Source organism: Syngnathus floridae, chromosome 22 (assembly GCF_059516105.1).
Source record: "Syngnathus floridae isolate MCC-2025c chromosome 22, RoL_Sflo_1.0, whole genome shotgun sequence".
NCBI lineage: Eukaryota > Metazoa > Chordata > Actinopteri > Syngnathiformes > Syngnathidae > Syngnathus > Syngnathus floridae.
This window is the reverse complement of record NC_142434.1, coordinates 5,927,281-5,949,419: the sequence shown is the minus strand read 5'-3', so window position 1 is coordinate 5,949,419 and position 22,139 is coordinate 5,927,281. Positions and strand designations below refer to the sequence as shown.

General features: G+C 44.4%; 1 protein-coding gene and 1 long non-coding RNA gene across 2 annotated transcripts in view; one reads left to right on the top strand and one right to left on the bottom strand.

Annotated features, from left to right (window-relative positions):
• The window catches only part of col7a1l (collagen type VII alpha 1-like), a 28,449-nt gene extending 6,955 nt beyond the window's left edge, over window positions 1-21,494 (bottom strand). Inside the window, exons 1-77 of the mRNA XM_088366855.1 lie at window positions 21,407-21,494; window positions 20,648-20,693; window positions 18,587-18,647; window positions 16,768-16,960; window positions 15,319-15,499; window positions 15,097-15,256; window positions 13,862-13,955; window positions 12,887-13,060; window positions 12,645-12,802; window positions 12,455-12,587; window positions 12,266-12,382; window positions 12,035-12,190; window positions 11,749-11,865; window positions 11,534-11,680; window positions 11,338-11,457; window positions 11,121-11,279; window positions 10,918-11,031; window positions 10,687-10,836; window positions 10,464-10,601; window positions 9,924-10,070; window positions 9,720-9,839; window positions 9,466-9,612; window positions 9,186-9,389; window positions 8,982-9,121; window positions 8,770-8,893; window positions 8,558-8,701; window positions 8,307-8,488; window positions 8,174-8,242; window positions 8,087-8,104; window positions 7,990-8,013; window positions 7,843-7,908; window positions 7,623-7,703; window positions 7,521-7,547; window positions 7,412-7,456; window positions 7,270-7,344; window positions 7,107-7,193; window positions 7,007-7,033; window positions 6,885-6,938; window positions 6,741-6,812; window positions 6,605-6,664; window positions 6,404-6,439; window positions 6,299-6,343; window positions 6,120-6,155; window positions 5,958-6,002; window positions 5,377-5,448; window positions 5,256-5,288; window positions 4,941-5,012; window positions 4,807-4,866; window positions 4,711-4,746; window positions 4,563-4,643; window positions 4,397-4,432; window positions 4,280-4,324; window positions 4,121-4,192; window positions 3,975-4,010; window positions 3,741-3,767; window positions 3,550-3,585; window positions 3,409-3,462; window positions 3,278-3,316; window positions 3,148-3,201; window positions 3,043-3,075; window positions 2,576-2,641; window positions 2,439-2,483; window positions 2,324-2,359; window positions 2,205-2,231; window positions 2,068-2,139; window positions 1,946-2,008; window positions 1,849-1,866; window positions 1,750-1,785; window positions 1,637-1,675; window positions 1,531-1,566; window positions 1,324-1,443; window positions 1,182-1,256; window positions 995-1,108; window positions 827-934; window positions 708-752; window positions 564-623; window positions 88-138 (exon numbers count right to left, since the gene is read on the bottom strand). Of these exons, the coding sequence (XP_088222981.1) occupies window positions 88-138; window positions 564-623; window positions 708-752; window positions 827-934; window positions 995-1,108; window positions 1,182-1,256; window positions 1,324-1,443; window positions 1,531-1,566; window positions 1,637-1,675; window positions 1,750-1,785; window positions 1,849-1,866; window positions 1,946-2,008; window positions 2,068-2,139; window positions 2,205-2,231; window positions 2,324-2,359; window positions 2,439-2,483; window positions 2,576-2,641; window positions 3,043-3,075; window positions 3,148-3,201; window positions 3,278-3,316; window positions 3,409-3,462; window positions 3,550-3,585; window positions 3,741-3,767; window positions 3,975-4,010; window positions 4,121-4,192; window positions 4,280-4,324; window positions 4,397-4,432; window positions 4,563-4,643; window positions 4,711-4,746; window positions 4,807-4,866; window positions 4,941-5,012; window positions 5,256-5,288; window positions 5,377-5,448; window positions 5,958-6,002; window positions 6,120-6,155; window positions 6,299-6,343; window positions 6,404-6,439; window positions 6,605-6,664; window positions 6,741-6,812; window positions 6,885-6,938; window positions 7,007-7,033; window positions 7,107-7,193; window positions 7,270-7,344; window positions 7,412-7,456; window positions 7,521-7,547; window positions 7,623-7,703; window positions 7,843-7,908; window positions 7,990-8,013; window positions 8,087-8,104; window positions 8,174-8,242; window positions 8,307-8,488; window positions 8,558-8,701; window positions 8,770-8,893; window positions 8,982-9,121; window positions 9,186-9,389; window positions 9,466-9,612; window positions 9,720-9,839; window positions 9,924-10,070; window positions 10,464-10,601; window positions 10,687-10,836; window positions 10,918-11,031; window positions 11,121-11,279; window positions 11,338-11,457; window positions 11,534-11,680; window positions 11,749-11,865; window positions 12,035-12,190; window positions 12,266-12,382; window positions 12,455-12,587; window positions 12,645-12,802; window positions 12,887-13,060; window positions 13,862-13,955; window positions 15,097-15,256; window positions 15,319-15,499; window positions 16,768-16,843 (6,066 nt within the window). The 5' untranslated portion in view covers window positions 16,844-16,960; window positions 18,587-18,647; window positions 20,648-20,693; window positions 21,407-21,494. The remainder of the gene's footprint in view (window positions 1-87; window positions 139-563; window positions 624-707; window positions 753-826; window positions 935-994; window positions 1,109-1,181; window positions 1,257-1,323; window positions 1,444-1,530; window positions 1,567-1,636; window positions 1,676-1,749; window positions 1,786-1,848; window positions 1,867-1,945; window positions 2,009-2,067; window positions 2,140-2,204; window positions 2,232-2,323; window positions 2,360-2,438; window positions 2,484-2,575; window positions 2,642-3,042; window positions 3,076-3,147; window positions 3,202-3,277; window positions 3,317-3,408; window positions 3,463-3,549; window positions 3,586-3,740; window positions 3,768-3,974; window positions 4,011-4,120; window positions 4,193-4,279; window positions 4,325-4,396; window positions 4,433-4,562; window positions 4,644-4,710; window positions 4,747-4,806; window positions 4,867-4,940; window positions 5,013-5,255; window positions 5,289-5,376; window positions 5,449-5,957; window positions 6,003-6,119; window positions 6,156-6,298; window positions 6,344-6,403; window positions 6,440-6,604; window positions 6,665-6,740; window positions 6,813-6,884; window positions 6,939-7,006; window positions 7,034-7,106; window positions 7,194-7,269; window positions 7,345-7,411; window positions 7,457-7,520; window positions 7,548-7,622; window positions 7,704-7,842; window positions 7,909-7,989; window positions 8,014-8,086; window positions 8,105-8,173; window positions 8,243-8,306; window positions 8,489-8,557; window positions 8,702-8,769; window positions 8,894-8,981; window positions 9,122-9,185; window positions 9,390-9,465; window positions 9,613-9,719; window positions 9,840-9,923; window positions 10,071-10,463; window positions 10,602-10,686; window positions 10,837-10,917; window positions 11,032-11,120; window positions 11,280-11,337; window positions 11,458-11,533; window positions 11,681-11,748; window positions 11,866-12,034; window positions 12,191-12,265; window positions 12,383-12,454; window positions 12,588-12,644; window positions 12,803-12,886; window positions 13,061-13,861; window positions 13,956-15,096; window positions 15,257-15,318; window positions 15,500-16,767; window positions 16,961-18,586; window positions 18,648-20,647; window positions 20,694-21,406) is intronic.
• On the top strand, window positions 3,783-4,907 carry LOC148379444 (uncharacterized). The gene is made up of 2 exons (XR_015855366.1): window positions 3,783-4,040; window positions 4,592-4,907. It is a non-coding gene; the product is annotated as an uncharacterized LOC148379444 (long non-coding RNA).
• Window positions 21,495-22,139: the final 645 nt, after the last annotated feature.

Below are 22,139 nucleotides of genomic sequence, written 5' to 3'. Positions count from 1 at the left end.
TGTGTGTGTGTATGTGTGTGTGTGTGTGTGTGTGTGTGTATGTGTGTGTGTGTGTGTGTGTGTGTGTTAAGCCAATGAGGAATCCACCTTGTCTGACTCCTGCGTGGTGATGGGAGGAGATGGCAGCGACGGCTCATCCTGTTTCCGGCAAAAAAAAAAAAAAGTTCACACAGGTCATAATATTTAGCTCAACAGTCACTAACCTTTTCATCCGGTGTTGGATAAATTTGCTTGTTTTTATGCGTCGGATGACCCGATAGAACAAAACGAATCTGCTGTGCCTTCCAAGAAGGTCGCGCTAAAAATCATGAACTCCGCTTTGCAAGTTCCTAACGCCTAAAAGTTAATTGAAATATCACCTAAAAGTTAATTGAACGATGTGGGCAGCGAGGACGACTGCATGGGCCACTAATTAATATTATCGGAAGTAGGTGTGTAATTAATCGTCTCCTTCCCAGAGATGATGTTGTGATTAAAAGGGCGTCTGACAGGCCCGTTAACGAGAAAGCGCCCGCCCGTACGTCATCCGACATCACTGAGTTTCAAATGAGGCCGCCGCCTACCTCGTCCTGCTCGAGTTCACGGCGGGCGACGTGATGCTCCTCCTCCGACTGCTCGCTCGTCTGGGAGGAGATGAGAGTGTTGATGATATGTTAGCGAGTCAAAGGCAGCACGAGTGTGACATGAGCATGCTCCGTCTCATTTACCGGGGGATGCGTCGGCCTGGAACGTCGTCCTTTATTTCCTTTGCCCTGGTTAGCAGGCGGGAAGAGCGATTTTTAAGAAGGGCTAGATGTTCCTCCACATATGACCGCGTGTTATTTACCTTCCCTCGTTCTCTGTTCTGTCTCTTGTGTCCTGCGCTTTTCTTTCCCGTGTGCGCTCGGGCGAGCGGGGCCGCCTGGACGACACTTCCGGCTTGGGCGGAAAGCGTCTGCCAGAACACATGAATGCATAAATGTGAGGGGACCAACTTGGTAACTGAATAACTAACCTGATTTGAAGTTTCATTTAAAGTAGACTCGACTTGATTTGTTTCGGTTGAAGATGTTCCATTCATGTGCGGCGTCCGTAACATTGGACCCTCCGTAGTTTCGTTCCAGGAGTCCTTTATGTGGGGGAAAAAGAAAAAGAGTAACAGTTTTGTACATTTCGTGATAGTTTGCTAGAGCGTTACTCACAGGCTGCGTAGGTTGGTCCAACTCAAATTCCTCAACGCTGTCCACTTGTGCCAATGAGTCAATCTTTAGAGAGCTCTGCTGAAACAATGGAAGCAGATCTTAAGAGGCCTTCACTCATAATCTGTGAATTCACACCACGTACGGTGTATTCCGTTATGACGTTGGAGGTTTGCGTATCTTCCTTCCGCTCGGTTATCTTGTGAAGCAGCTCCTCTATGCCGTCCTGCAGCAGCCTGTCGATCAAAACCTTCAGCAAGGGAAGCTGGGACAAAAGCAAACACAATGGAGCTCCTTCATAGAGAACAAGAAAGACCCGAGAAGAATCTGCAGGTAGAAAACGCCGACCCACCTTGATGCCATATGTTTCAAACATGGCTTCAATGTCCTGGAGAAGAAAAGAGCAAATCATGCCGCTGAGGTACTTTTAACTTCAAACACATGAGCAGGAACACAACCTTCATTTCCAGTGATTTCCCAGAGGCGCCGGCATCACCCTATTGAAAAAAACAATAGTCAATGACTAACATACTGTACTTGTATTTCAACTTCCACTTGGCCGTGACTGTACCTTTTCTCCTCTCATGCCTGTGTCTCCTTTATCTCCCTGCAAAGACAAACTAGAAAATCAGAAACTGTATTTACACTTTAAAACCAAACTGCGTACTACCTTTATTCCTGGCGAGCCCTGAACACACAAAAGAGACAAAGAGGAAGGCGATATTGGTTTAGGCAGTTACTGGCACACAGCAGCGCGAGACACTTACAGTAGCTCCCGGAGGACCCATGGGGACGGGAAAGGCTTGGCGGATTTCGTCAATGGTGGCGCCCTGTGAATGGCTTGTCAGTTGAATTCAATGCAAAAGACACCTGGGGATCATTTTCTTACCTCTGCGGTCACGAGGACCTGTTTACCGGGCAAACCTGGAGATCCCGGTTCTCCTTTACCACCATCTTTGCCCTGTAATTCAACAAGACTCAGGTTTTGTTCCTTTGGCTGTTTTATTTAAACTTAAAACTACTCACGTTTGCTCCCGTGTCTCCTTTCTCCCCCTGGAATGAGAGAAAAGTGTCAATTGCCATCCCAAAAAAAAACCGATCCCTAAAACTAATTTTGTTGTTCTGTCAGTGATACAAGTGGGGACCTTTTTGCCTTCTTCCCCTTTTTGTCCTCCCTCTCCCTGCAAAAAGAAATGCATGCTAAAATTGAAATCACGCTAGCAAAACAAGCCAGAGTTCTTCTGTCAAAATTCTCCTCACATCGTTTCCTGGGAGTCCTCGCTTGCCGTCAATGCCGGCTCGTCCCTGGAAAGTAAACAAAACAGAAGACTCAATGAACAACCCATGTGGAAAAATGATTTTCGAGGAATAATTGATGATTCTTATAATAGCTTCACCGGAGTTCCTGGTAATCCTGGCATTCCGGCAATCCCAATCCGACCCTGTTCGCCTCGCTCACCTTTCTACGGAAAACAGGAAACAATCAATTTGTGAATTTTTAAATGTTATGTTCATTGCTTTTTTTTAATGGGTGGTTCTCAGAAAGTATGGTCTAGAAGTTTGACATGAGAAAAAAACAAAACTGTTGTAAATAGTTGGTGACACCTTGTGGACACACAAGGAAACGAACAGAAACTTTTGTAAAGAGCATGTCACGAACAGGAAGTGGTCACGATGGCTATTTTGCACAACTCCAAATAAATTCCCACACAATAGCCACAAATGTCAGCCAAATTATGTCAGCAGTATTCCAAGCAGTGAAATTTGATGATCGGTTCTAAAGGGTAGAAAATGTGGACTTTGAAAGTGGGTCATGTGACCATCACGTTGGACCATGCATTCTGAGAATCACCCGAACACTTACTGAGCCAGGCTCTCCTTTTAGTCCCTGCTCCCCCTGCAAAAAAAACCTAATGATGTTAAGCGGTTATAAAAGTAGACGTACGGGAAAATAAAATATTTATGTGACCTTTTCGCCTGGTTTTCCGGGTGTACCATTAAGCCCGTCCTTTCCGGAACTACCCTGCCCACAGTCACGTATACGCATGAGTGTCAACAATTGTGACAATATAGATGTTTTAAGACATTTGGACACCAACCAAAGAGGATCCTGGAAGTCCAGGTTTACCCTCAGGACCCTGCGAACAAGCAGAAGATATGAGGTTTAAAGGTATTTGTTCTCACACAAACTTACAATGACTCCTACGAGAACGTGAAATGGGACGCTCACTCTTGGTCCAGGTAGGCCAATTTCTCCTCTTGAACCCGGCTCGCCGGGCTCACCCTGACAGAAACAGGATAAGACGTTTTTTAGCGAGGCAGATGAAATTGCCTTGGGAGAATGAAATCAATATGATATTGATAAAGACACCTTGATCACCCGGGCGAAGATATTGTCTCGTAGTGTCTGTCCAAAAAAAAAAAAAAAAAAGAGAGAGCATGTATTTCTTGTTTGCTGCCTTATTGTCTCGATTTTACGAGCGCGACCGCAACAAACGGGCCTATTAAACATGACCGGACTGATGGGAAGCTGTCACAAGCGACGATAAAAGGTTTGTTTACTTGCGTTCCGGGAGGTCCAGGTTTTCCCTTTGTGACGACAGCAGACACGCGTGCGTGCACACAGAGAAAAAAACAAACTGTTAAAAATCACATCGATAGGACATCATGTGAAAAATTTGCAGGAAATAGAATATGCGCCGAAGCATGATGAACACAATAAAGGCCAAAACAAAGATATCGAAACTGCAATCGCGATGACAAAGCAAAGCGGCGGATCGGAGCACACGTACGCACCGGTTCGCCTTTGTCGCCTTTTTCGGCGTCAAGCCCCTAGAGGAAGACAAAGAAATTTCATTACAGGTAATCATGAAACGTTAGCATTGACAAGTGACAATTACACCGGGAAATGTTTTATTATTTTAATTGTGAGGAGATCTCACCGGCTGGCCAGCGTTTCCAATATCTCCTTTCTCTCCTCGCATTCCCGGTTGCCCTGCTAGCCCTTGAGGGCCCTGATAGAAAATTAATGAAACAGAAACAATAGGCGACTTGATAATTTATATTTTTGTAATTTTGTAGAACCGCAAAAGATAAAATACTCTTATTCCTGGGTCGCCGGATGCTCCTTGCGGTCCTTGCTCGCCCTTTAAAAGACAAAATGAGTTGAATAATTTAACAATTTAATTTAAAAAAAAATATTTGGACTGGTATGGCACCTTCATTCCTTGTTCTCCTTTAATTCCAGCTTCCCCCTACACATACAAAAACATTTAAGAAAATGTCATTCCAGCAATTATACAAGGAACAGAGAAAAAAAAATTAAGCTGTTAATAAATGCGATAAACTTGTTTCATGTCTGACAACCTCATGTGATTTACTTACATCTTTACCTCTTAATCCTGTTTCTCCAGGATTTCCAGGTGGGCCCATATCCCCTTTGTCACCTTTGGAGCCATCCTGTCCCTGTTCAAGATATTATTTGGAATACTATAATTTTGATACACAGCTTGATATTTTTTGTTTTTATTACCTTTGCTCCTGGTTTTCCAGATAAACCAACATTTCCCTGTGAATGAGAGCAATATTAAAAAAAAAAAAATGGCGGATGAGTTATTCAGGGACTCACCCGTTCCCCGTTTTCTCCCTTTGGCCCCTCTTGTCCTGGAATCCCAAAACCTGGACTACCCTGCAAGTACACATAAATTAAACCAGAGCTGCACATTCCCATTTTTCACATTTCATACTTTTTAACGATCCAACCTTTTCTCCTTTGTCTCCGGGTTCCCCTTTTGGTCCCAGAGGGCCCGCGGGACCGATTGGACCGATGTCTCCCTGTAGGACGGGAAATATGACACATCAGTCGGCGACTTTTGAAAAGTAGACTAGCGTCTCTGAAGGGGTTGCGCTCACTGAGTCATTCAGTCCAATTGTACAAAGCTAATGAGAGAAGGTCTTAATTGTGTTTGATTGGCAGGCCCAGAGGAGAACACACCACAGTAACGGGTTCCAAAACGATAAGCACTACCCCTTCCTTACATGGTGGATTCATCTTCATAAACAGCATGAAGTACTCACCCGGACGCCTTTTTTGCCAGTTGGACCAATATTCTGTCATGACACAACCACAAGAATATTCAGTGCTGAAATTTTATTACATAATTAGCAAAAAAATAAAAATTACAAAACGTGGTCTTACACCGTTGGCAGTGTCTCCAGGGGCTCCTCTTGGGCCTTCGTCCCCCTTAAGACCGATCGGTCCTGTCGGCCCCTGGGAGAAATAGTATGCATTCAACACTGACGGAGCTAGAGGGGAATTGGTGGGGGCACTTCCCCCCCTCCTGAAAATATGCTCGACGTGACAGGCCAGCAAAGAAAAAAATTCAAATTCGAAGAATCGCTTTGATATCTTTGCCCCCCCATGGAAATAATTGTCTGACGCATTTAGTGCTTATCTTGTCGACTTTTTCGATCAACAAAAAGGGCATTAAAGCAAATAGGGTGACAGCATCTTGGTGACAATCTCACCGGGAGGGGAAGTGAGGTGAGGGGGCCGCCTCAAATTAAAATCAGTGACGCGGTACAAAATGTGTGAGAGAGAATCATCGAAGCTTTGACGATTTGCCTCTTGTGTAATCACCGGCTTCTCTCATCGAGGCTAATTTAAGAGATGCAATGACAATGTCCGTCTATATATTCTAGTCCAATTTGAAACATAATGCCTCGGCCTATTCAGTCAAATCTGAAGTGCATTTTGTCATCATCACTAATAACACTCACTGTTGGTCCTTCTGGTCCACTCGGTCCCCTCTCGCCTCGTTCACCCTAAAAAGAAATACATTTCTTCATTTAAGACTCACTTTCAGACGGCATATTTTAGTCCAGCTGATGAGTCATTCCCTTGATAAAATTGATCGGGAGTGTGTTTGGATGTGGACTCACTTTGTCCCCTTGCTCCCCTTTGAATCCCTTTTTCCCCTGCGGACAAAATAAAACTACCAGTGATTCATTATTTCATGGCCAATTACTCAAAAATCATTAAGCAGCAGTTAGCGTGTTTATCTTGTGAGCGTTAATTAGCATTCTGGGTAAAATATGAATGGGCGTGGCTCAATACGCACCCGAGGTCCAATAGCTCCTTGGATGCCTTGTTCTCCAAGTTCACCCTGGACATATACATCCCAAATGAAATGAACTAAAAGGAAGTAAAATCACGTATTGAGTACCTTGGGGCCGACTGGTCCCGCTACGCCCGCATTTCCCTGCAAAAAATAAACATGAATGAAATTTGGTGATAGGATGGCAGTGAGACAAAAAAAATATAAAGTATAACATGAATGAACAGAGGAAAACAAAGATGGCTATTACATTCAATATGCTCAGGAGATGGCGTAAAGGATAAAACATAGTATTTTTGTGCACAATACCTTCTCTCCCGGCTCTCCACGGGACCCCTGAGAACCTTGCACGCTATATTCGCATTCACCCTGCAAAAATTCACATTTAGAGAAACTAGACACCACCGGCATTTTGAGAGCAAGATCAATGTTTGTTAACACTTGCCTTGTCTCCTTTCGGACCCGGTGAGCCCGGTGTCCCGTTGATGCCGATTGGACCGGGCAACCCTGCGACACCCTTGACGGTGGTGGCAAACAGAATTTTTTTTTTTGTAACGTGTATTTTAATGCTCATCCTATCCGGACTTACGTTGCTTCCAGCTTCTCCTGTGTCGCCCTTTGTGCCCGGCTTCCCTCGTAAACCCTTTCAAGTGAACATATAATGACGTAATTTAAAGACCAATCAAAATGAGTCGCAGGATTGTTGGGTACCTTTTCTCCTGGCTCTCCAGGGTCCCCCTTCAAAAATAAAGTACACCACAGTGAATAAGTGGCTGTACATGTAAAAGTTCAACTCTGATGCTTTTCTTACCTTGATAGATATTCCTGGCGGTCCTGCTGGACCAGGCATACCCGGGACTCCGATGACTCCGGGAATACCAGGAGGTCCCTGGGCACCCTATCATTTTTTTTTTCTTTTATATCAAAACGTATTCTTGAAAAAAAAAACTAAAATTCATCAGAGGTAGACTCACTGAGGATCCTGGTTCTCCTTTTTGGCCGGGGATGAAGTTTGCATCTGGGGCTGCTATCACATAACCCGGCTCTCCCTGTAAAGAGAAACAAAACGTGTACGATGATTGCTCCACATATACATTCAAATATCCTAAAACTTACTCTCTCTCCTCTCTGGCCTTTGGGACCAGGGAGACCATGAGGACCCTGTTGAAACGCAAGAATAGTCACAATTCATTTAAGCGCATGTTTTCAGTGTTTTAAGTTTTACCATATCGCCTGGTACACCTGGTGTGCCCTGAAAAAGAAGAAAAGATACATTACACGTGTTAAAACAACAAACACAATGAATTTGTTCCCTTAATTAACTTACCCGTTGGCCGGCGGAACCCGGGGGTCCAGTTCTTCCTGGGCGTCCAGGCAGCCCAGGAACGCCATCTGTTCCAGGAGGTCCCTGTCAAAATAAAGCAATACGGCCGAGGCGAAAATATAATAAAAGTAAAAACAACAACATGAAGCTGCAACACATTTAACTGACTTGCGCTCAGTAAAACAATCCAAATGAGATTTGTCAGTGCGTGTGTGCATCTTACCTTTTCACCCTTCTCTCCCTTGGTAGAGGTAAAAGGATCAAACTGTCCTGGAGTTTGCCTGAATCGCTACAAAAACAACAAACACGGCAGGTAATGTCGGTAAAAGAAAAGATTTGTAATGTAAGAAATATTTTGAGTGAAACTCACCAAACCTCCTCCCATACCATCCCCCTGAAAGTCCATTGTGGATGTTACTACACATATTTATTGTTTTTGCACACAATGTCGGCTCAATTAAACTCACCCGTTCTCCTTTCTGGCCCTGGGAAAAGACAGGAGAACAATTTGAATGCATTTAAAATTTTAAATAAATTGCACCTGATCAATCTACCTTGACACATTGGCAGGTGGGGGCTTGAGGCAACTTTGGGTCATCAGTGGGTGTGTCCAGCTGACTCAGCTAAAAATAAAGAGGGAGTAATGAAGTGATACTTTGTCATAAAAATTGCACTTTCTCCTTTTACCTCTGGCTTGAACTCGGAGAGGAGCTCCTCGCTGCAGACGCTCCCAACGAATTCTCTCTCCACGGAGGGAAAGTCATCGAAGGTCGGTGAGTAGAAGACGTTCTTGTATCGGCCGGGGGCAGCGATTTTACTCAACTCCCGCAGGTCGGCATTGGTGACCCCTACCGCCAGAATGCTGACGCCTACTCAAAACGTAACAAAGATTAGAAATTGAGGGAGAACTAAACGTGTAAGCGGACTTTTTGACTGACCCAGAGCACGAGCGATCCTGGAGGGAGACTCCACGTCGTCATGGGCCCTGCCGTCTGTTATCAGCACCAGAACATGGGCAACATCCTGCCTCATGCCCTGAGACTCTTGAAACATTTCTTGCAGGACATAGCTGATTCCCTTTCCTGTGTTAAGAAAGGCACACAAGTTGAAGAAATGAGATTTTTCCTGGTGTTTGGTTGGCAGCACAAACCTGTCTTAGTGTTGCCTCCTCCATAGCGTAACGCCATGAGTCCCCTGCGCACAGAGTTCCGGTCTTTGTGATCGTTAAGTCGGAATTCAATCCGAGGCTCATCGCTAAAATGAACCACGGCTATCTGAAAGTGAGAAAAGAGAGAACTTCATTATGTCTCAATTCCCAGCTGTCGGGCTGGATGACACGCGGTTAATTTAGCAGACACCAACTTGTGCGCCTTCAGGGCCGATGACCGGGAAGTAGGTGACCACCCGGAATATGAAGTCCTTCATCTTGTCAAAGTTGTTGGCGCCAATGCTAGACGATTCATCCACCAGGAACACAATATCCACTTTGCTACGGCTGCAATCTGGACGAAAACCAAATGGCTGAGTCGCCAACAGTAGCATTCCAACGAGAAAAAAATAAAATACCTGGTTTTGATTGTGCGGGAGTCACTGCGCTTGGTGTTGTCAACAGAGGAGGGGTCACTGTTGGATGAATTGAGGTTTTATCGGTAGTAATCGGCAACCTAAAAGGATTTTTGGTGCTTCTAGTGGCTATCTGAGGGGATATGGTGTTGGCTTTGACATAAGAGGCTACTGTTGCTGGCTGGGACGTCGGAGGACGCTGTCCCACTGAGATGAGCATAAGCAAAATATTAGAAGTATAACGTAAAACAATAGGTGGGTGAATCTTGTGAGTCTTCCTTACCAATCCTCTGGTAAACGGTGCTGACTGGTCCCTCCACATGCCCATACAAAGGCCGAATGGAGAAAATGTAGGTTCTGCGATAGAGGAGATCACCAACTTTGAAGGAGGTGAAACTCGAACCCAGTGTCTCATTTTTAGTCTCAAACACTGAAACAAAACACATTATTTCACTTGCGTGTATACGCTGCAATTTTAATACACTCGTTGCAATAAGACATCATGCTATTCAAATCAGCTACGTCATTGGCTCAGACCTGAGATGTGTCTCCAGCTTAGAAGATACCTGGAGACACCCGCCACTGGATTCCAGCTTAAAACAGTGCTGCTGTCGGTGGTGTTCATTGCCGTGAAGCCGGTCACTTTTGGAAGGTCCACTAAAGTCCAGTTCAAGAGAGAAAAGTCAAATGGTATATTCATCCTGGTCTCCATGTTCAGAGTATTTGACTAGACCAACTCACATGTCCGTGCTGTGACCAGCACAGAGCTTCCCTCCTGGCTGCCCGCCATGGAGGACACTTGAATCTTGTAGGCCGAGCCCTCTCGTAGGTTCTTTATAGTGAAGGTTGTAACACCAGCTGGTACCATATGGGACTTTTCTTCTCCCCCTGGTGAAGGATGCAGTAAAACTGGTATGGCAACTGAATTTATCTATAAAGCACTGAATCAAAAGGCAAAGATTTAAAAAGAAGAAAAAAAAAAAAAAGAAAGTCAGAACTGGTGTTTTATGCTTGCCCCTACGAGGTCCAGTTAAGAGGCGAGCAACAGCACCAGTTTGGCGTCCAATTTTAAAATGATTGTATAATTTTGCCAATACAATGAAAACAGCATGGGCCCCAAAATTGAACCCTGTGGAACACCAGTGGGGCAGAGTGGAATTTAGAGAAACCAAGGCTAACAGGTACTGCCTGCCAAATCGGATCCGAGTCACTTTAGAACACTAACCTTAAGGCCACATGGTGTTGCAAACGAACCACAGTGATACAACTGAAGAATCTCACCCACGAATTGGACCCAGGAAACTTTGTAGCCTGTTGCACCGGGTGATTGTTTCCAGGAAAGGGTGACAGAGTTAACACCAGTGTCCACCACTTTGACGTTCTTCACCAGCTGGGGCGGTCCGGAGTCCAAGGCAGCCGCTGAAGATTTAAACATGCAATCAAGGCAGGTTATATTTTCCTAAATCTCTACAGCAAACATGAGGAACATCCAATTGTTCGCTACCTGTGACTTGAGTTAAGGAAATTTCTGGTCCCTCCGTGTTGCCGTATATCGCACGGACTGTGATCATGTAGGTGGTTTGTGGGCTCAGGTCAACGATGCGATAGAAGAGAATGCTGTGATCCAAGTAGCGTGACTGGGGGCTGCCATCATCTGCAAACAAAGATGTGAAAATGTGTGACAAAAATCAGGCATATGAGGGTGAATGTGCACACCATGGACAAGAACATTTACCAGTGTTCCAGGAGAGTTTGTACTCAGTAGCGCCCACTATTGGGCTCCATTGCACTTCTATGGTGGTGCTGGTGTAGGCGGTGACCTCAAAGCTGGACACGTACCCGAGAGGAGCTGAAAACGAATGTATCGGTTAAACTAAATGGTTGACGTCTATAGTCACCGATGGTAGTGGATGAGTTCAGGCAAATTCAGGTACTGACATGTTCTGAAGGTGGCGGTGAAACCAGGCCCGACCACCGATCCAAAGAGCACGTAGAGAGTCAGGGCGTACTCGGTGTCATGGGCCACATTCTTCAGCTGGTACTCAGTGGTGCTGCCATTCAGAGCTAACTGCCTGGGACGGTCCCGACCCGCAAACTCTGAGAAACAACGATATATGAAAGGAAGCTCCTGCTGGGATGATATCATTCAACACACCTATCGTGGGTCCCCAGGCCAGTCGGTACCCGGTGGCTCCCAACACGCTGTTCCACGTGATGACAGCACTGCTGGTGCTCACTGCTGACACCTTCAGGGTCTGCACCACACTGTTTTCCACTGATGAGGGGGGCATTGAAAATATCATATACTCCATCACTCCTGGACTCTTTCTACTAGTGCGGTAGTTAGTTACATGTCTTGACTTTGGCGGATGTGACGGGCCCTTCGATGTCTCCAAAGATAGGGTTCATTGTGATGGTGTACTCGGCGCCCGCGTGGAGGCCCTGGATCATGTAGAAGTCAAAGGTGTTCCTCAGGTTGATGCTCTCTATGTGGCCGTCTGGAAGCGCAGCACAAATAAGTGGAATATGAAATATTTGAATCGGTGTGAGTCAGTGGTGGCATTACCAGACGACGCCCATGTGAGACGATATCCTGTAGCGCCTTTAACTGACGTCCACTTTGCCTGGACAGTGTCAGTGGTTGCATTCTGGACCAGAAGTTCTTGAATTGCTACCAGCTTCTCTATAACACACAAACACATCTGACATGGAACAACACTGTCCTCTTGTGGATACATTGCAGTACGACAATAAAGTTGTGGTTTGCATTACTTTGTGGTTTTTGGCCATGTTTTTTTTTTTTTTAGCAAGTGTCAATCATTGTCATCAAACGCAGATGTAATAATAGTTACGTGTTTTTCCCACGATGGAGACCGGTTCACTCAGCCCCTGCGGGTAAACCGCGAAGATACTGATAGTGTACTTTTTGTCCTCTTCCAGGCTGTCAATCACGTGCGAGGAGGCGTCTCCCGGGAGCAGCTGCTCATACGCATATCCCGGTCGGTCGGCTGCATTTGAGAAAGCGGACAATAAATTTGACTCAAAATAACAAGTGTCGATAATTTTGCACACTCTCTTCGTACATCTCGGGATGAGAATCCTGAATCCGTTGAGCTTCTTGAGAGGAGACGTCCAGCCCAGACGTAGCGAGAAAAGACTCTCCTCGATAACTCGGAAGTTTAACACTTGAGGTAATGGTGCTGGAAGACAAGACTTGTGGCTCATGGAGTAGAACCAACATTTGGTTTGTTTGATTTTAGCATTGCACTTACTGGTCTGGGCAATAACGGTTGTATACCCGCCGACGAGACTGGTATACCAGGCGTACACAGTCAGAGAGTATGATGTCATCGGGTTGAGCTCTGTCACCACAACTGTTGTCACGTCTGCTTTAAGATCAATCTCCTGGGAGCAGAGTTCCAGAATAAACATCTGGATCAGACCTTTCACACCTCCCCTTACCTGTCGCTGCTGCGCGTCGACGGGTTGTCCTCCGGAGCTGAGAGGGACGACCACCAGTCGATAGCTTGTGACGTCCCCCGTGGCCGCTGTCCACGTCAGTCTGAGGGAGCTGTAGGCCAGCTGGCTAACCCGCAGATCTCTGGGACCCAAAATGAGCTCTTTGATTGGATCAAAAAAACAGTTAAAAAGATTCAAAAAAGGGAGAAGTAAAAATTGTCACTTCGGTGGTGAGATTCCCTTACCGGGTTGGGGCCATTTGACTGGTAGCTGCGGCTCAGAAGCAGTGAAACAAACCCGGCGGGATAATTTGGGTAGGACGGTCTCCAGGGTGGAGAAGTTAACACTCATCAACAGGTGCTCCTCGTACGGCTTTGACACCATGTTCCTCAACTCGTCCTCCTTAGCGTTTCCCACGCCTGAATATAAGCACGTTGATCAATTTATCACTTTCTGGTTTTGTCCACTGGGAGGAGCTGTGGCATTGCTTCAATGTTGTCTGCACATCCGCATTTGGTCATCAAATAAATAACAACGAAGCAGCATATTTTCGACTAAGCTGACTCGGGCATATGCTTTCAATTGGTATTTAGATAAATTATGCACATGGATGTTCAAAGAAGTCTTTCAATTGATTCTGACATGATGAGGCTTTAACCAATTTGCCCTGAAGCGCTGACTCATGAAGCCACATGTGCGTTACATTTGCAATCTGTATGCCACACGTTTGCCTTTTTTTTTTTTTTAATATGATTGTTGACAAGCAAACAGCTGCAGGTTTGCTTCCCTGCGGCGTTACCGAATAAGACGAGCGGTACTCTGTGTCAGAGGTGTAGCTGAATCGTCCGGTGAATAATGGGCGCAATTAGGGAGCGATTGGTTAATGAGCGGTAATTATTGCAGCTCTCGCGGCAAAGGGATCAAGATGTATGCGCAATGTGTGTGAGGGAAGTAGTGTAAGTGGACTTGGGGGATGGAGGTGGTCTCCATTTTTTGCAAGGTGTACCTAATATTGTGATGCGTGAGAGTGTGCTCTCTATGAATCGCATATACTATCTGTGTGAGTCCACTCTGAAATATGAATCTCGCACAAGATTCCGGGGAGAAATCCAATGCATCGCAACTGTACAGTACATGAATTTCTAACAGCGGGTGAGACGGAGGCCGTCCGGATAAGATCTGGGGGGACGATGTTGAAGGAATTCATAATGCGGACTCACCGACAGCGTAGAGCGAAATGCCGTTGTCGGCCACTGCTTTGGCCGCGTCGAAAAAATCGTCGTACGAGGGTCCGTTTGTGATCAAAATGGCCACCTAGAGGGAGAAAGCAGAGGTGGGGTAAAAAGTTTCATTTGTTGGAGTATATAATGCAGACGTTTGGATTTACAGATAGTCACTCATCGGTAATATTAGTCGCTCTTCGCAGAGGACAAAAAATATATGCCTGTGAGTATCGTCATAGTTGCCACAATTCTTCAATTGTTGACAGTTGTTCAATTCTGTCGCTTGACATTGTGACACTGAAGCTTTTTGCTAGCCCATCTTTGGCATTTTTTGTTAGCATTAAGCTAAACAGACTAACTCACGTCAAGCAATGTCTTACTTCAGATGATACAAAATGTCTAATTCTCATTGTTGCATTTTCAGGAAATACACAATTAGACAAAGAAAAGAAAAGTTCCATCAAGATTTAGCAACAATGTTTGCTTTGCTGTTCGAATCCATTCTACAGTTTAAACATTTGCACAGTTACAGAGCTTAATAATTAATACACCAATTTTTGGGTTGGACGGGGAGGACTCATTTAAAAACATCAGACTCGTTAAAGCCCCCTAGAGATTTGTTTCATGGCTTAGTTTATAATTGAATTCATAATTGAATAAATCAAGCAAAAAAAAAGAACAAGCAGGTTGCGACTGAGACTAGCAATTTGCTCTTCATAAAAATTAAGCAAAGTTCATGGGAAGTTCAAGAAAGCAGAAGAAGAAGAGGACTGACTCAATGAGATTGTAGCTGCTGCTCGCATGCGCCCCGCCAGTACAAATTCAATATATCAGCCTAATCCTCTCCCCGCTGCCTTCCCACGTCAAGTGCAAAATTATTCACACGCACACTCAGAAGATAGCGGGCTGATGGGAATGCTAACCGGCAGCGTTACTCCGAGTCTCCCCACTGCTGATAGAGAAGGAAAATACTTCACATTTTATCACTTGACAAGTTTAGTTGCCGTCTGGAGCAGGCGGCTCAGACTTTAATACACTGTTCTTTTTATATTTTATTTTTTATTCTGCCCTATTGGAAAACAGGCCGATCACAAGGTTCTTTTATCAGGAATAATTTTTGCAGACTTAAAAAAATTTGACTTCTATTGCTCAACTCGTTCACTGCCATTGACGGGAATAGACGTCAAACATCATGTTTTATTGGGTTGGCAATGAATGAATGAATTAAGTACCTTGGGTGCAGGGTCACGACGGATGGCAGCGTGGAAAACCTGGTTTACGAGAAACCAGAGGGCGGCGCCAATATTCCTGAATCCACCCTCATAGGGCAGCATTCTGACAGCAGCGAGTACCTCTTCCAAGGAGTTGGAGTCCGTCAAGGCGATAAGCGTCCTGGAAGGACAGGAGAGTGAGAAACGATACAAAACCGATGCGTGTTGACTTATTTATTTTACTTGGGGACGGTCCCGAAGACAACGACTCCAAAACGGATGCCTTTCGCTCCTACGTGGCTGTCGTTGAAGGAGGCGAGCATCGCCGAGATGAAGTCTTTCATCGCAGAGAAGCTAGCGGCTTCAACAGTCCACGACTCATCTACCAGGAAAACGATGTCTGCCTGGACCACCGTCCTGCAGGCTACCATAGATTCTGTAATCAGCAAGGAACGGCCAACCACAGCTATTCTCCCTTATGCCTAAAAAAAAAAGCCACCTTCCCAAAAAAAACAGCAGGTTTGAAACTGACAATTTGAATTTGGGAAAATGCTAATTGTCCAAATTGATATATTAACAAAGTAGTTTATTACTTCATGTAATAAAAAATCCTCTGAATGAAATTGAGTTTTATGCTATATGACTTAACAGTTATTTTATACTAAAAAAAATATCATAAAAGTATGATCAGAAATTGATTATCACAAAATGTCCTAAGGCGTCTTAAGGGTTAATACAAAAAGGTAAATCTGCTGAATACGCCAACAACTTCTTACTCGTGCTGTCACTAGATGGCAGCCTTGCCTCATCACGCTTGCCTGCTCACATCTGCAGCAAGCTCCGCAAACTCCCACGAATGCTTAATGACACACAAGTCGCCCCAAAAAGAGCATCGACATTCCGAGCACTCCGGCAATAAAACTTTAGCGCAGCAATGAGGAACGCTTAGAATATTAAGGCAAACATAGGCTGTGGTCGGCCTGCCTCCTCACGCCTGCCTGAGCTAACAGGCGCCTTTAAACGGCGCTCGCATACAAATCTGTATTCTGGAATGAGATGTGCAACCTAAGTGGAATAAGTAGAAGAGATAAATAAGACATTGTTTCATTGGTGAATGGCATTTTGGATTATCGGCTGAAGGCCAAGAGAATGTGTGTTTGTACATAAATCGCCTCAAGATTGAAAGTTGGGATTTTTTTTTTTAGATAAATACAAATTAGAAACATTTGAGTAAGCCTATGCCATTAAGAATGTAGAATGAATCAGTGTAGCGATTAATCGAGCAATCGACAATTAATCGAGCATCAAATTAAGCGACAATTAATAATTTTAAAAATAATTAAAAAATGAAATATTTTTGTTCAGCAATTAATCATTTGGCCATCTTTAATTCAAAATTGTCCAAATAATTTTGGCTTCTCAACAGAAAATTGGATCAAATTCCTGAAGTTGACTGATTATCTTTTCGTTGAATATATAAAAAAAAAACTTTTAGTTTGGAAAGCAATGATTGATGTTTATGACACGTAAGTAACCGAATCCTAATTAATTTATGTCAAATTTGACGTCTTGAAAGGCTCAGTGAGCTCATTGTTTTATTTATTGGATCATTGAATTGTATCTCGTAGGCAAGTTGTCTTCATCAGAATTTGTGATTTACATTCCATCGAGGCGGGAAGAGTGATGTCATACCTTCGGCTTGTGCCGTGACGCTCCGCCACGAGAGGCAAAGCAACACGAGAATCGTGCAAACGCAAAAGCGGCCCATACTCTCGTCCTCCTGTTCTGATCAGGCGCTCCTCCTCCTCCTCCCACCTCGCCTCACAAATCCCCTTCCAGGACGGGCGCTCCGGGATCATCAATTCCCGCGCTTCTTCCCACTTATCTGAGACAAGGAAAGTCAAAGAGAGATAAAACGTGAGCAACCATTTTTTTTTTTTAATGTCGTGTTTAACTTGCTGGAGACGCATATGGCTGAGTCGCATGCAAATCACTCACTATTTATGATCTATTTATTGCATATTGTCCTAATAAAGGCGAGAAGGAGGATAGTAAAAAGTTTCTATCTTGCAGACAGTTTAACAGCACATTCCAATAGTGGCAAAAAGGTGGAAAAGTCTCACACAGCACTTTTTTTAAATTGTCTAATACTACAGCAAGCCATCAGAGGCAATTACTGCAGGTGTCTAAACAAACATGCCGTTTGGAATTTATGACCCCGATAATCGAAAAGGTGCCGTCCAGCATTGCAGAGGTGGGCTCAACAGAGCTGCCCCCCGCCCCCGGATATTCAGATATGATGTTTCACATTTGCTGATGAGGATGTTTGATTATGATAATGCCTCCTTTGGGATGTTGTACATAGTATTAAAATCGAGAGTGATCTTTCAAGACCTACAGAATATTTTGTTCTGTGATAATATGGAGTCAAATGTATTGGAACAACATCTGGATGTATTAAACAACTCAGAACGGAGCGCCTTATGATTGAAGCCACACACTCTAAGTGAGCAAAAGTATTGGAACGGATTAACTTCAACACTTAATATTTGGTGGCATAACCCTGACTTGCAATAACTGCATCAATGACACAACAGTCCAAAAATGTCCTGCCAAGCTCAACAATTAAGATGCATGGGGGGCCTGTCCCAACACTTTCGTCACCTTTATGTCAGTCCGCCTTGTCCGATTAACATGAGCATAAAAGTACCATAAAAAGTAATCGGGCTCAATGGGGAGACATTTTGAGGGAAATTCCACGTTGTGGTTTGACCACCTGGCTGAGGGCTAGATGATATTTACAATCTGCGTGAGCCAGAGCCGGCTGGCAGGGCCCCGTGCAACAACCTCCTCCTCGCATACCGATGCAGATATGTCTCTGCATGTATCTTATTAGCGCAGAAAAGGAGCCAGTCAGGTGTGGAGGATTTTATGAATGACAGTCGACACGCTGAAATATGCTGCAATATGCTGCAATTTCTTTTTTTTGCGGGCAATCCAAAACACTGCAGTGTCTTATATTAACAACACAGCGGCACAACACATCACAGCAGCCGAGAAGATTAAACAATATTACAAAACGGACTTCACTGACTCACTCGGCGTTATCTGCTTGTTACTCGCTTGCTCTCTCTCTCTCACCGGCGGCGGGCCCTGCGAGTGTAGCCGTGCGTCAGCTCTTTCTACATAATGGCATTTTCCACCTCGCCACCTCCCGGAATGGATTATCCCCGCAAGACGAAAAAAAGGCACGCGAGACGTCGTCGCTAATTCAGATTTTCAAAGCCAAAGCGGAAAGTTTGCAGGTGCAGTCGAGCAACGTAGAAAAAAAATAAAATAAAAAAGTGCATTAGTGCAGGCGTGCAAGACGTGTAAGTGCATCTTACCCATACAAAAATGACAAAAAAAACAGAATATAATGAGCTTAAATTCTGTGCTGGTTTAAAAGATTAACACTTGGTAAATCAGCACATTAAAGTGCAGCGGAAAATTTTAAGGGCCTTTTGCTTACCTCTCTCCTCAAGTTCATCAGAATTATCTGGGTGACATCCAGACAAGGGTGGGAAAATCCCCTAAAAGACAAAAAGAAGGTTCAATCCAAGTGAAGCAGTTGTTGAATCTGTTTGTCTGAATGGAGGAGGTAGGTGTGTGCGAATGAATGAATGACACTTGGATTTTCTTTTTTTTTTTTTAGTGGGGGCTTGGCTAATACGCATAAAAAGTTTGCGAAGAGGGGTGGGGGATGCTGCAACCTGCTGCCTTGAGAGAAGAAGTGCCGCTTTGACCCTGCCCTGAACACCACCAAAGCAGACTTGAGGAGTCAGGTTAAATCACGTTTTACAAGCGTCCCCCTTTTGGTTTGTTTGTTGGAATTGGACACCAGGTCACCTTTGAAGGAATGTGGCGAGCAGTTTAACGGGCTTCGGCCAGCTGTGAGCTCTGACACGCTTGGACTAAAAAAACGTTGTCCGTTACAGCCAGAAGCGTGTCGTCATATATTGACTCCTTCTTTCGTTTACTTTCAAAATAAACGCAGTACGCTAAGCTAAATGTTTCTTATGGCTAAGTAAGCATATGTGCGACAATGGGCTGCGTGCCGCCCTGCAGCTGACCTCTCACACATCAAACGAGAGGTTCAAGGCATCCAGGCTCGCTTTCACTGGAGCGTCAAAGAGGAAATCACGGTGCTGGAGTTTGTCTCCAGGCGTGTTAGTGTTCTTCTCCCTAGGAGTCGCAAAGTAAAGCGAGCGTGACACGACGGACGTTTCCAAACACTTTTTGGGTCTTTTGTTTTTACAAGAGCTTGCAATGTAGGTCAGTAAAAACAACCAGGATGAAGACCCACATATTGTGGCTAAGAAGTTTTAGCCACATTGGCTAAAAGGTTTCATGATCAAGTGCCAACCCTAATGTGTCATATTCTTTATCCTCTGCAAAAAAACAAGTATTCCTACAGCTTACCAAGTTAATTGTAAGACTTTTTTTCATATTTTATAAAGTCCCCTCTGCCATAAGGTACAATACAAACAACCAACATGACTTTGAGTATGCCCTTAAAAACTTTTTTCCAACACACAAGAACACATAAACCTTTGTCACGTTTTGGCGTGAAACTGTTCCTCGCAGGTGGGCATCTAAAAAGCCCCCCCCCGCGCTTTCTCCCAGTACGCTCACTCCGCTGGCGACAAATTCACGCCGCGGGCTAACATGAATCGTGTGGATTGGGAGGCAAAGCAAACAAAAAGACAAAGGAGAAAGAAAACAAGCAAGAAAAAACAAAATGTGCAATAAATCTGGAAAGCTGCAGGGAGTTGAGGATGAAGGGTGTGAGAGTTTGGAGGCTTAAGAGTGGGCGGTGTGCTGGGAATACACATGGCAGGCAACAGATGATTGTCACTGGTTACAGAAGAAATACAGTAAACACTACAACTCTCCTTCATGCAAATAAATTGACAAAAGTATTGGGACAGAGCCATTCCACATTTCGCTGTTGCGTCAGTACAGATGTGTCTCACGGCTTCAAAGACCAATTAAAATTCTTTTTGGATGCACACTGGTCACTTTGGCTTTCTGCCCCGTGGCAGCATCTCAAGAAGTGATGACATAATGTGCTTCTCAAATCTTCACGTCCACTGGCTCGATTTCAAAGAGTGTGTAATTGCATTTTGGATTAGAGTATGTTTCCTATGTTTCAAAATGTGCAAGCCAAACATGTGTAAACTGTACAGCCTGGCTGTGCAGAACTTTTTTTTCCCCCACTCTCGGTTCTGCCGTGATAAATTCACTTAATTAGCCGTCTGCGACTGTGACGCGAGCTGTCATGGCAACGGGAGACAAAACAGAGAGGTTGCGCGGCGAGGCTCCGCGTCTCGGACCCGAACGGCGGATTGAGACGCGGCCGAGAGAATTAGTCATGAGCGTGTGTCCAATTACCACTCCGGAGCCGACAAGAGAATCTCGACAAATAACGAACAAAAGCGCATTGGCTCAGTAAATCCCATCAACACTGAGAAAACAGAAGGCAAGGGCGCATGAAAAAATGTGTACTGCTTAATTTTCCGGGAAAACTTACTGGAACATTGCAAAAGAGCCATCCTGCAACAAAACACTTGAAGTTCCTGTAAAATGAAAACAGACGTAGTGAATTTGAATGATTTACAAAATTTAAACTCAGCTAGTCTGTTCCACCCACAATGGCGCAAATGCCCCATTGACTAAAAACTCCACTTATATCTTTGCGCGTGTTTAGCAATTATTTTCAAATAAAATAAATTCACTTTACAGAGTCTTTAACTGCTGCTTGAACTTACACAATATCGGTACCAAAAAAGTAAAAAAAAATTTGCAGAACTTGGCTGCTAAATTCTCACGAAATTTTCCACCAAATGACGCCCAAAATTGAGTTTTTCTTTTTAACACCGATGCAACGCAAATATTATTTTTTTTTAACTCCACCTGTCAGAGGGAGCTCAGTGGAATGTGTCTTCTTGTGTTGTATAAAACCGCACGTCGGTCACGGTTGAGGGGATGACATACGCACTTACACACACATACACAAGCAGAGACAAGTCTGCTGCAAGCGGGTCATTGCAATTTTTTGTGGCAGAGCTCACTAGAATGGAAAATGGCTGCAGGAAGGTTGGGTGAAGTGCTGATATAGGCCGCTTGCTGTTTATTATACAAGTGTTCAACCAGTGGAACATGGCAGCCTACACGTGGAGGTGAATGCGGCTATTAGCTGTTTTGCTACGACAGCATGAAAAGTGAAATCAAGACGGAGCAGTTATGCAGCGATGTGATGAATTTTCAAAACGCCTCGAGGTCACTTTACCTTCTCTGCTATCTGGTGACCTCATTCCCTGTTTCCGAGTAGAGGTCATCCCACCCTTAGGTGGGCCACAGAGGTGAGTTTGGCCCACCTCCACTGAACCCCTGAGGACACAAACAGAGTTTGAATGAGTCAAGACACATTTGAGCAATTTTATCAATGATTAGCAGGAGTGCCAAATTCATTTGTGTCGTGGGCCACATTGTAGTCAGTTTCATGGTGACTGTCGACCCAAATAAATGTACTTATGCCTCAGTATAGGCTACACGACAAATTGATGAGTAACTAGTTTTGCAATCAGATGCCAGTAAAGACTATTCAAATATTTTAAAAAGATGAATTGTAACAAAATATCTGAATTGTTTTAAGAGTGAAGACAATTTTAGTATTGACACAGGAAGTCTATGCGGGCCACATGAAATGATGTGGCGGGCCGTATCTGGTCCCCTGGCCTTGAATTTGACACCTCCGCTATAAAGGATACATCCATGCAAATCACCCTTGGAGAGTGCCCATGCTAAGCTAAATTGCAGTAAAGCGTGTGCAAGCTAACTATTACTTAAACGTGATTTAATGAAAAGTCCCCTTCAAGGTCACTGGAGCTTTATGAGGCGTGCGAGATAGGGAACCAAGCGGCATATCCTCCGCTCTGAATTTATAAACGCTGACTTCTTTAGTATGCGTTATGTATTGATTATCACAATTACACACCATTACGGTTCTATTATCCGCACTG